This window comes from Podarcis gaigeae (assembly GCF_964106915.1).
Source record: "Podarcis gaigeae genome assembly, chromosome: 3".
NCBI lineage: Eukaryota > Metazoa > Chordata > Lepidosauria > Squamata > Lacertidae > Podarcis > Podarcis gaigeae.
Window position 1 is genome coordinate 93,108,699 of NC_139680.1, and position 12,802 is coordinate 93,121,500.

The following is a 12,802-nucleotide window of genomic DNA, read 5'->3' on the forward strand; positions in this document are numbered from 1 at the left end:
ATGTGTGTGTTTCAATGAATGCTCTGCAAGTAGTTAAGAGTCGTGCTGCAGGGATATCTAGGGCTATGTTCTCCCAAATACTAGAGTACATTTCAACCATGACATTAAGGTGTGTCCACAACTAAACAATGTATTGCAGTAAGAGGAATACAGCAAGCTTCTCCTCTCCAGTTCCTGCTATGTCCATTTTTAAATGAACCAGGACAACTTCCTCCTTGCAGTTTTGTAGGCATGCACTGGGTGAAAAGGAATGGTTTTAACTCAAGGTGTTGTATTGTCTGTTATGGCTTTCTCTGCAGCTTTTGAAAAGTTACAAGTAGTTTAGTTCCAAAGATTCCTTATTTTAAGAATTGATAAACTGCTTGACTTAAAATACTAGTATTTTACTGATTTATAAACTGTTTCAGAACCAGAAGCTACTGGGGCAGTGTACAGTAAGATAAAAGATACCGACTATAAAAACAATAAAACTGTGTCTTAAATTTGTACAATTAATACAGAATTTCCTAAGTGTCTGGGTCATACTTCAGGGAAAGCCTTCTTAAATAAAAATGTATTCAGTAGCTGTAATTATAATATTAAGTCGTCAAGTCATAAACAAGATCCTGAATGCTTAATGGCAATTTGAGCTAGTGTCCCAGCCAGCTGGTTCATTGTCTTCAATTCCAACACAGCCCAGCAGACCACTGTACAGTTGATAGACACCTTATCTCAAGAGGTTGTAGGTATCATTGAGCAGAGCTTCCAAGCAGCTATAAACTTGGCTTCTGGCCATCAGAATTCACCTGCCCAAAATATGCACAAGAAAGGGAGAATGTACTGCTAATGCACAATGTAATGTGTTGACCCTGGTTATAAAACCATCTTCGTCCATCTCTTTCAGTTTCTTGGAGAATACTGTCAGGATTCTGCAACTGTAAGGGAGCTGTACAAAATTCACTATTATCTAACTGAATGGTTTCAAGACAAGGGGCAAAGAGCCCTTCAATAAACGCACTGTTTGCTGATGGTTCTATTGCTTCCCTGGGTTGCTGGGAAATTAAAAACACCACCACCACAACCCTGGGCCAACATGTTTTACAGTTCAACAAGATAGTTATCAGACATTTGTGTACTCCGGGTGTAAAGTTCAAAAGCAGTGATGCCCTGTACCAGATTCCGACTCAAAGCAGCATCCCATGCTGCACCTTTCTGCCATTATACTGGGGAGCATATAAAGGTGAAGACATAGGTTTTCCCTGCCCCCCCCCCTTCTGTTGTATATATGTCACTTCTGCAAATATTCAGAGGACTGGCTACTGACACATCCAAAAGCACCCTGAAAAGCCACTATTTGAAAATGACTGACATGTTCTTAAAAAACAGAATAAGAAAACAAGCCAGCTTTGTTGCCTGAAGCAAGATTAACATACCGCAGCACACAAAACCTGGCTCTTACACTTAGGAAATGAAATGCAATGACATCCATACACACTTACACCTTCAACAGGTTTTCAACATTGTGTTACATGAAAAAAAAAGCAGACCTACACTTTGCAACTGCTTAAACTAGGGTTGGGGAACCTGCAGACTTTCAGACATTGTCCTGCAAGTTCATCATAATCAACACCGTCTTTTATTACCTGCCCTTCACTCTAAGCTCCCAGGGCAGGTTACAACAATGAAACCACATCATTGAAAACAGTTTAAAACAACAATTTACAGCCACAAAAAATAAGGCAAGTCCTAAAAATACACGTCTCAGGTGTCAAAAGCCAGCAAAAACGTGTGTATATTTTGCCAACATGGTCAACTGTCAGAGATGGTGGGAGCTATAACCCAACAATATCTGGGGGGGGGGGGCACAGTTTCCCCATCTCCCCGTGAATGTCTATTGCCCAACTGCACAATTCTTGATAGTAACTGAATTTAAAACCACCCCTTACCTTCCAAAACATGAGCCCAAGATGTTCCACTATCAAACCAGATGTCTAGGACATCCTGACCTTGTACGTAATCCTGGACATTGCCAGCCTGTTCCAGAAATAAAGAACAAATTAAGGATTCCACAACCCTCAGACAGATCAGTTTTTTCCCCATTTCTACCCCCTTGAATTCTATATTGCAAAAATTCATAAAGGACCAGCCACAGTATAACCTTTTATTATATCCTCATTGAAAGAGGTGACACATGTCAGCGTCAACTGAAGAGAAAACTCTTCATGCATCTGGGGCAGCAGAAGCTAGTCCAATAAAACATTATGCTATGATAAAATCTGTTGGCATTTTAAGGTTTAAGATATAGTTTTCTTTTTGTGTATATATATTGTGGGTGTATTCATACAACCTATTAACAGTTCTAGTTACTGTCTTGACTCAGCTCCAGGATATTCTTTGGAACATGGGACATTACTGGGAAGTGCTCGGCCTTTGCTGCTTGCTCCCTTTATCCCAGTCTACCACGGTATATGGGATCAGAGTTAACCCCTGGCCTGCCAGACCACCAGCCTCCTGGTTCCTACTCCTTGGCTTCAGCCATTACCTACACGGACCAGGCCTTCAGAGAGAACTTCCACTGACAATGACTTACCTGTGCCAAAGCTTCACTGGGAAGAAGCTGCTCAATAGGAAGGGTCCACCAGGCATCACTGCCATGCTGCTCCACTATCTTAATAACATTCTCAATGCTTTTTCTGTAGGGAGGGAGGGGAAAGCAAAGCAGAGACAACGGATCAGGAGACTACTGCTAATATATTCTTCAAAATAGCACAAGACATTGAAGCAAACTGAGAACCAGCAGAACAGAGGTTACCAATCTGGCGCCTGGGAAGGCCTTCGTTAGCACCCCCAGGAAGGAGCTCCAAACTCTGAGCATTGCCTTCAAAAAAAAGTAAGTCTCCAGCCTTCCTAGACAAAAAGTTATGTAGCAAACTGTGCAGGTACTCTCTAGGCTTCATATTGCTTTATACTGCAGAACAGCTCCCAAAGCTGGAAGTTCCCACTTGCTTTCACTCAAATTGGTTGGGCAGCCACTTCCTCCCTCCTTTGGGGGACAGGTAAGCGGCAGGTATGCATTCCTGCTCGCCTCATGGTTTGCCTTCCCACTTTTTCTAGTACATTATCATAAAGCATGTTTATTTTGGAAAAGGAGAGGTGATGAGGGGCTCTCTCCCCTGTTTTCTTGTTCCAGAGGGCATTTTGCCTTAGAGGGGAGGGGATAAGAGATGATGGGGCAGCCCTTCTTGTTTCTTGAATTTTAATTTTGAGTGGCGGGCAGAGTGGAAAGGGGGTTTCTTCCCCACTAGCCTTTAAGCTTGTCTCATTACTTTTTCTTGCCCTGAAGGATGAGGTTTTTTATTTTTATTACAATAATATCCTCTAGGCAACTCAAGCTGGCAAGCATAGTTTCGCCTCTTTCCATTATATCCTCGCAACCATAGTGTGAGGTACCTTAGGCTGAGAGAAAGTGACTGGCCCCAAATCACCCAGTGAACTTCATGACTGAGTAGGGAATTTGAAACCTGGTTTCCCAGGTCAACCAATCAGTTGCTGCTTTATTATTATGCAGAAATACCAGTAGTCCCAGTTTTGTGTCGAGCCATACCCACTTGACAGCCATTTTGTGTCAAGCAATGCCCCCTTGTGACGGCCATTTTGTGACTGGTGCCTACAACATTCCCTCAGAATTCCAAATGTGTCCCTGGGCCCCAAAAGGTTGGTGACCATTGCATTGGAACTTCCAGTTCTGAGACATGAGCTGTATAAAAAAGTAAAACTTTTAAAGAGGCAAGCTTTATTTCAAAACACTGTGATATAAGAGTCTGCTGGATCATGCCAGTAGTTCATCTAGCCCATCATCCTGTTCTCACAGTGGCCTGAGGGAAGCACAAGAGCACTCTGCCCACCTGTAACATGGACATTATGGCGTGTGGCTAGCAGCTTTGAATGGCCTTCTCCTCTCCATGAATCTGTCTAATTCTCTTTTAAAGCCATCTAAATTGGCGACCATCACTGCCTCCAGTGGGAGCAAGTTCCATAGTTTAACTACAACGAATTTAGAATGATCCATTTGTTTGAAGCCTCAGGCTTCTTACTATGGAGAGTAGCCATTTCTGTTGTCATATTTTGCCTTCAATGATTGTGAACCTATCTAACTTTTTATAAGATAATATCTTGATTCAACTGCCTAGAGTGGGAGCAAGTTCCATAGTTTAACTACAACGAATTTAGAATGATCCATTTGTTTGAAGCCTCAGGCTTCTTACCATGGAGAGTAGCCATTTCTGTTGTCATATTTTGCTTTCAATGATCGTGAACCTATCTAACTTTTTATAAGATAATATCTTGATTCAACACATACTGGACTTTAGCAAAGCATATAAAAAGTGATAACAAAGCCATGTTACATTCCCTGAGAAACTCAAAGGCCAATAGCAATTGAACACACTTTGATGAGATTAGATTACTGCAAGTGAGACCTGCAACAAAATGATGCAGTGTGCAGCATTTCTATCAGGGTTCCAGCTATACCTACTTTCAAGATAGTCCACTGCATTCCCCCCAGCTTGCAGATGACCACCCTCTTAAATGTGGCTGGTACCATTTTGGCTACAAAACGACAGGCACTCACAAAATTAGCTGGTTATATGAGGTACTTCACTCTGCAACCTGACAAGCAGTTGATAGTGAAGATGCTATGGTTAGATATAATTAATAATTGCATGTAACAGGCTTGAAAATAGCCACTTGTCTGGGGGAAATTAGAATTGCCTCCAGGCAACAAGGCACGAAACCTTCACAAGGGATAAATAAATGATATAAATGATATAGACATGACAAATGATAAACATGTGTAGGTGGGCAGGTGTCATTTGTGAAAACAGAACCATTCTTCAGAATCTCAGGCTCTCTCTCCATTTCCTTCAAGCCCTTAAGCAGTTTTGCAAACAAATTTTCAGAGTTTGCTGTAGAACAGACTAGAACCTAGCGTTAAAAGCAGTAACATTCATGGAAGAATTTATACTCTATATAGTCAATGAGTGTTACCTGCTAATCTAAAACAGAACATAAAATTATGGCACAAAAACGTCAGAAAACTCATTTTCTTAAGAAGTTAAAAACAAAATATGATCCTACAGATTTCTAATTAACCAGAATGATCAGCAACTTACTGTTCTCACAATTTTTTTTTTAAAAAAGAACTACTAGCTATAGTTTTTCAGAATCTCATTGGCCTCCAAAAACACTGTACAGTGGTACTTTGGGTTAAATACGCTTCAGGTTACAGATTCTGCTAACCCAGCGATAGTACCTCGGGTTAAGAACTTTGCTTCAGGATGAGATCAGAAATCGTGCTCCGGCAGCGCAGCAGCAGCAGGAGGCCCCGTTAGCTAAAGTGGTGCTTCAGGTTAAGAACAGTTTCAGGTTAAGAACGGACCTCCGGAACGAATTAAGTACTTATCCCAAGGTACCACAGTATTTGATAGCCGTAAAACCTTTCCAAATCCTGGAATACATCTCCACTCTTGTGGGTTGTCCCCCCCCCCCCCCAACAAGCGTATGTTTCCTGTTCTCATCTGTACAGAACATACCTTGAAAAAAAAACCAAGGCAAAAGTTCTCTCTGCAGTGTACATTAAACACCTTCCTCAAATATCTACTTATCACTCTACGAAGGGCAAGTTTCAGTTTGAGAACCATAATTCACAATGTAAGCAAAAGAAGCTTGGCTGTAAAACTTTGCCCTGGATTTATACGCCGTATTGGGCAGAAGTTGCATTACGTGTCACTCTTTAGGTTTCTAGCATGAAAATCCACAGGGCAATTCACACTACCATGACGCCAACCAATCATTTTGAAGTCTGATATTGATTACACCAAATGCTTATTTAGTGGGAAATTAAGCAGCACTGAGACGTTTTTGGGGCGAGGAAACAAACAGGCGCTGGTGGTTGCTGCTCCAACCTTTTTGTACAACAGCAAGGAGTGCCAGGTAAGCTCTCTTGCACTTACCTTTTAAGCTACTTAAGTAGGACCTTATAAATTTACAGAAAGTAATGCAGATTTTGGATCAGAAATTAAGATTTAAGAGCTACGATGTGGAAGGATTAGCTCAACCAGGTGATTTAGTAATTTTCTTAATTAAATGAGGATAACCACATCCAGCTACTAGTGAAATTTAGGTGACGGGACATTTAGCTCTCACATGGACAGATATTCAAGTAATTAAACTTGAGTACTTGGAAAGCAGCTGATTTAGCAAGGTAATTCATTTATTTTAAATCTAAGTCATTCCAGCTAATCTGGATTGTCAATGAGGAAGCTTTCCCCTTATTTGAATAAAGTATCTAGTGTACAACAAGCTGCAAACGCTTTCACAAATTTGTAACTAACTCTTTCCATTTCTGCTCAGTGTTCTCACACTGCATAGTTCAGGATTTTGTAAGTTTTAAATTGAATTAAGTTCCAGGGGCCACTGTTTCTTCTGTAAGTGGGAAAACATTTAGCTTCAGTCCTTCCACTTCATAGAGAGAAGGCTGTTAATCTGTTTCTTAGTTTAAGAAACAGTTTTGCCTAGTTTTACACACAAGTCCTTACCTAGTAATTCAATTTCAAAGCTATCTTGATCAATAACTTTCATTTATCTGTTGTGGGAAATTGAAAGCTGGTTGCATTTCTTTTAACATAAATTCATGTGCCTCTAATCTCAACATTTCTCAAAGCAGAGAAATGCTTCTCCAGAAAGGATTTTATCTGCATTCAAATACCATTTTTAAACTTTTCTTCTTCTTCTTCTTTAAAGATTCTTTGATGGATCGTGGTACCTGCTGCAGCATAATCCGGTTCTGTACTATACCTGTGGGGCACCAGGGATGTACCCGATTCCCCACATGGCATTGGATATAAATGGGGGCCTGGGTGGGGCAACTCTTGATTTTTCACATGTAGCAGGTATGTCAGAAATGGAGATTTTAAAAAATTACTCTAGTAAATGTTCTATGGGCTACACAAAACATTTGTTTTGCTTATCTTGAGGTTCAGGGGAACATTTCACAGACACCTATTTTAAACGAGATGCAATAAGAACATTTACAGACCCAACGATGGACAGAAAAGAAATGCTTCAAGCAGGGCTGTCAAGTGTAACAGCAACTCCATGTGGACTAGCCATATTTCCAGTGGAGGTGCTGTTACTTTTGAAGGCCACTGACCTTCAATGGATATTCCCTGAAGAACAACTGCACAACAGAACAACTAACTACCTGTTATTTACAGTGCATCAGCTCTACTGAAAACACCGTGTTTCTTTCCCAAATTTTATTTCTGTATGATAATGTTGGCATGATGTCTAGCTACACACATAAAAGTACCGTGTGTTCAGCAGGAAATGTTCTGACAAAGTTTCTGTTCGAAATTGAGGTTCAGGGTAATGACCTATGATTTGACAGACAGTGCTTTCTAAGTCTGCCTGTCATTTCTGTAGGCCAATATTCTGAATACTTTCACTACTCCGCAAGGAATGCACAAGATCTGTATGTCAAGTAAACGAACACATAAAAGTATAAAATAAACATACTTTTATCTAACTATGCAGTCCTCATCTGCACAGGAGCTTAGTTTGCAGTCATATATTACTAACTACTGTATTTAACCAAAGGGAAGATTTGCTTCACATGATTGCTCTGTAAACTGCCCTTAGTTTACACCTGCAAATGATAATGTATAATCTGGGCTTTAAAAAAACTGTTGGAGTTGACCGATTTGCCCCAATTGTTCAGTTTAACTACTCAGCAATATTAGGGGCATATATATCAATTGCATGTTTCAAAAGAGTACGCTTTTGCTGCTGTTTGTTAGACAACTGCCTAGATGTCCACTTTAAAACTACAATAAGGAGAATCTTTGCTTCCAATAAAATGCTTTATTCAACTATTTTCAAAATGTCGTCCCATGTATGGCCAAGAGTGCTAAGAGTGTTTAATTTACTTTCATCCCTGATCATACAAAAGAAGAGATTTTATGATCAAGGGTGCTTTTTTATTAAATGAACCGAATTCATAAACAGTAACTTCCAGCAGTACAGGAGGGCAAAGTACATGATTGCAAGTAGTGTGCCATAAAGAGGAAGCAAATAATGTGTAGGATTATTTAGAACATGCGGGTTTCTGCGTTCATGCCTAGAGCTTGGAACATGTTCTCTTGTTCTTATCCGTCCTACTGCCATTTATTAACCAAAGATGTTACCTACTGAATCTGAAATGTTGTACATATGAAGGGTATGTAGTTGGGCACCGAGCTCTCATCTCCCTCTATCTGGCGCTACAAGTGAACAGTGCTAAGTTAGCAGGTTCAGTCACTTCAGGAACACTGCTGGATTCGCCTTAACCAGAGTAAACACACACAGTGTCAAATCCAAGTAGAAGCAGCACACGAGTATACGCAATCCCATAGCCCACTCCAGAAATCCTATTCCTAGTTACAGAGTTGAAGCCAAACATGGCCCATCCACAAATCCTTTGTGACAAGAGACTATCAGGATCTCATGAACATCAATTTCAGAACTTCTAAAGCAGAGACTTCAGTCTTGCATGGTCAATTTCTTGTTTTGTTACTATAATCACCAATGTGCTTTAAAAGCTTACAGAGTAAGAGAGCATGCACATCATTTTGATTTACATGATCACAAGCACAAACTCTTGCATAAGAATGAAGGCACCTTGTTGCTTAGGCCAAGGTCTGCATAATCCAGCATTCTTAGGAAGAACCCCAGCAACCAGCAGATACTAAGCCATTCACCGGAAATTAGCCTACCAGAATACTTGGGTCAACCTTCTTACCGACCCCTGCTCTGAGAAACACACTTATCCATCTCTATCTGCTGCAGAATGTTTGCAGAGGGAGTAGCGCAGAGGACAAAGAGTAAGGTGTGGTTAAAACAGGAACACAGACAGTTTACAACAGCAAATTGGCAAGACAAAGCCATTTTTACATTTCAAGAATGAGCTGCTTTGATACCTAAGCACCAAAGAGCAGAGGTACTAGTTCTGTAGTTGAGCCACAATATTTTACAAACACTGTGAAATCTGAGGTCAGGCAGATTTAGGCCCAGCATTATTACTTCCAGGAATTAACCATTAGTTGTGTCCTTTTTCCTTTCCACCCAATCAGATCTCTTAATCATGACGAGGTGGGAAAAACCTCTTCCCCCTGGTGCAAACTAGCTTCCCTGCCCAGCTTGCTTCTGGAGAAACTAAGCAGGACAGGACAGGATTGGGTTGCACAAGAAGAGTTCTCCTTTATTAATGAAAAATAGCAACCAGGCCTTGCAAATCAGGAATCAGAGAGGAGAAATAATAAAGGCAGACATATAGGACAAGAGGGTGACATGGTACTTCACCTGGTCACAAACAAACATCTAGGGGAAAGAAGATGGGCTTTTGCAAATCACAACTGACATAAAAGACAGTTTCTCTGTGACACAGAGGGATTATTGTTTGATGATGCAGTCTTTTCTCCTGTGAAAGCCAGAATGGAGTGCAGTACGGCAGATAGGCAACAATACCTGTGCTCAGTGATGTATTTCCTCTAGCTCCTGAGAGGTCTCCCGATACCCAAGATACTGGGATATTGGGACAGACTTTACTCTTTAGCCACTGCAACCCCAGGCTGCATCTGCCCCCGCTGTAAGAACTACAGCTGGGCATCCTCACCAGGCCTCTGCACGGGGCAAGCGCTGCCATGAACATGTCTGGTTTTCTGCAGACAGACTCAGCACTGTTTTACTCTTACCCGACAGCAGCAGTCTGGTGAACTTATGGACCTCATGCCTTTTCCTCACCTTCAGCAACCACAAAGAAACACCAGCTGCTGCTGCTGCATGGCCAGCCAAAGCAAACCACCACAACAGGTTCTCCTGTTGTAGATGCCACTTCCCAAGGGCCAGCACAAATGCAAAAATAACCACCAAATGGAGTGATTCAAGACTCAGGCAGCGGGCTTGTTTCTTAGGGTCTGGGGCTGCCAGGTTGAGACCCACCCAGAGGCACACCCTCTTACTGTTTCCCAAATAAGTGAATGCAGGCTCATTTGTCATTCATGGAGGGGGAAACCCAGGGCTGCACTTGGCTCTCAGATGAGCAGGGTTCCCAGCACCACCCCTTCATTCCTTGATGCTAGACAGCAGAGCCTATGCTCCTTGATCTTGCAGTGCAATGTGCACTGCAAATAAGACAGGCTTCATCCTCTGTACATGCGTCTTGCTCCCAGCAGGTAAATGCCTGTGGTCTGCCTATTTAGCACACTGTGATGGTTTGACGTAGAATCATAGAATTGTAGGTTTGGAAGGGACACTGGAATCTCAGCTTGCATAGATGCGTCCCATTCTGTGGCTGCTTTCATAGGGATGTGCTGCAATCTGCATGCAAACCCTTGCGGAAGACATTGCCCCATTTAGTCTAGAGGGCTGCTCTGTACTCTTATCCCATCCCATGCAGATCCCGACATCAAAGCCAACAGCTGCAGTGCTCGTTTACGCCAAGCAACCATCAAACTTCCTGAGAGATTTTAATTTGGGAACAAACATGCTAATATATCGCAGGATTGGATTTCCGTGCAAAATGTCCTGTTTCGACAAATCATCCACCACAGGAACCGAAACAGCAAACGCCAGAATACGGCGTGTATCATAACGCTAATGATTGTTCTACACACACAAAAAATATTTCTGACCTTTTTGAAATAAAACAGAAGACTGTAAAGTACTCACCTGTTTATTAATGATTCTCCCGTTTCCTTATGGTAAAAAACTGGAATAGGAACACCCCAACGCCGCTGCCTCGATATACACCAGTATGTTCTTTTGTCCAGCATCTCTAGCATTCTGTTCACCCCCGAGGCTGGGACAAATTTTACTTTCTTTAGTGCGTCCTGTAAAATAGCCAGAAAGCATTTGGCAAAGTTGAGACTTAAAGGAAGACGGAGGCACTATTTAGACCATGGATGGTGAGACTGGGGTGCCCAACTCCCATCAGCTCCAGCTAGCAAAGCCAATGGTCTTTCTTGCTACACATCACTCATCAGAAAGCCGCCTAGAGGCATGCAGTAAGACTGATACCTTTGGTAATTGAAATATCAGCTATGCAAAGTATGCCCCCCCCCCACATACAAGTGAGCATCCATACACCTTAGAAGTCTGCCTCGTACCTGGGCAGCAGCCTTGAGATTTGCCGTATTAATGAACCACTGCTTGCTGGCACGAATGATCACTGGTTTCTTAGTCCTCCAGTCATAGGGGTAGCTGTGTATGCATTTCTCTTCTTTTAATAAGCTCTTTGTTCCTTGAAGCATCCGAATGACTGAGGAAAGTGAACAAAATTATTACTTGGCTGAAAATTACGTGCAAATTCCAAATGCTAATGCACTTCTCTTGGCACAACAGGGCATTCATTATATTTGATAAACTCCACTTTATTTCTGAATACAATACAAAATATACATACCGGCTTCATTTCCTTCTTCGAGGACAGCTTTCTTTTGAAGCTCAGACCCTGCAGCCTCCGTGAAACGTCCATCTTCACCCACCAGGCAGTCCTAAGGGGGAGGTGGGAACTTTTGAGGTTATGTCGAAAAAGTTGAGAAAGTTTTGTCTGATTACAGGAGGGTGAGCTCACTACTAGAAGGAGGAAGGTGATATCATTCTTATCCAGAGTGAGGTATAAGATGCTAAACTTTCCCACCAGAAGCAAATACATTTAGCCATGAGAGAAAAGCAGACTTCCAAGATTTTAGTGAGGCGCATTAACTCTTTTCGCTCAAAATGGCAACTACCTATCCATTCTAAGAGGAATAAAACCTCTTACTGCTCATACATAAAACATTTTAAAAACTAAGATTAATATTTCAAATGCAAGCTTATGGCCCCCCCATCTCTCATGTAATTTATATTTTATACACATACAATTATATATGTTAGAGTATTACACAACTTCATGAATTCTAATAATAATAATAATAATAATAATAATAAATTTGATTTATATCCCGCCCTCCCCAGCCGAAGCCGGTCTCAGGGCAGCTAACAACAATCAAATAATCAAACAGTCAAATAATCACACATTCTAAAAATATTCATTATAAAAATTAATTAAAATCAAATTGATGGCAACCGATTAAGCAAAATTCTGTGCAGGTTGCCAGGAGGGAGTCAGGCTGCACCCTGACCAAAGGCCTGGTGGAACAACTCTGTCTTGCAGGCCCTGCGGAAAGATGTCAGGTCCCGCAGGGCCCTAGTCTCTTGTGACAGAGCGTTCCACCAGATTGGAGCCGCAGCCGAGAAGGCCCTGGCTCTAGTTGAGGCCAGCCTAACCTCTCTGAGGCCTGGGACCTTGAGGATGTTATTATTTGCAGACCGTAGGTTTCTCTGTGGGGCATACCAGGAGAGGCGGTCCCGTAGGTACGAGGGTCCTAGGCCGTATAGGGCTTTAAAGGTTAAAACCAGCACCTTAAACCTGAACCTGTACTCCACCGGGAGCCAGTGCAGCTGGTATAGTACCGGCTGAATGTGATCTCGCAGCGAAGACCCCATAAGGAGTCTCGCCGCTTCCATCTAAGGGGATGGAATCTATCTGGAAGATACTCTCAGTTCTGGATTTTGCAGAATAACCAAAGCGAAGGAACTATAGAGCTGGAAAGAGCAGTGGAGAATAGCAAGGGCAGCTAAAGGGCTGTTTTTAAACATGAAGAGGGTGTTATCAAAGGAGTTGCCTACAATCAACTTGAGATTGCAAAAGGAGACTTCCACAAGGTACTCTCTAAGGAACACAAGT

General features: G+C 41.9%; 1 protein-coding gene and 1 long non-coding RNA gene across 2 annotated transcripts in view; one reads left to right on the forward strand and one right to left on the reverse strand.

The window, feature by feature from the left end:
* Positions 1-12,802, reverse strand: part of IARS2 (isoleucyl-tRNA synthetase 2, mitochondrial) — a 35,052-nt gene that overhangs the window by 13,144 nt on the left and 9,106 nt on the right. Inside the window, exons 10-14 of the mRNA XM_083733184.1 lie at positions 11,477-11,567; positions 11,181-11,332; positions 10,744-10,904; positions 2,570-2,672; positions 1,926-2,013 (exon numbers count right to left, since the gene is read on the reverse strand). Coding sequence (XP_083589310.1) covers positions 1,926-2,013; positions 2,570-2,672; positions 10,744-10,904; positions 11,181-11,332; positions 11,477-11,567 — 595 coding nt within the window. The remainder of the gene's footprint in view (positions 1-1,925; positions 2,014-2,569; positions 2,673-10,743; positions 10,905-11,180; positions 11,333-11,476; positions 11,568-12,802) is intronic.
* Positions 2,702-8,719, forward strand: LOC310842172. The gene is made up of 3 exons (XR_014562962.1): positions 2,702-3,693; positions 5,775-5,970; positions 6,781-8,719. It is a non-coding gene; the product is annotated as an uncharacterized lncRNA (long non-coding RNA).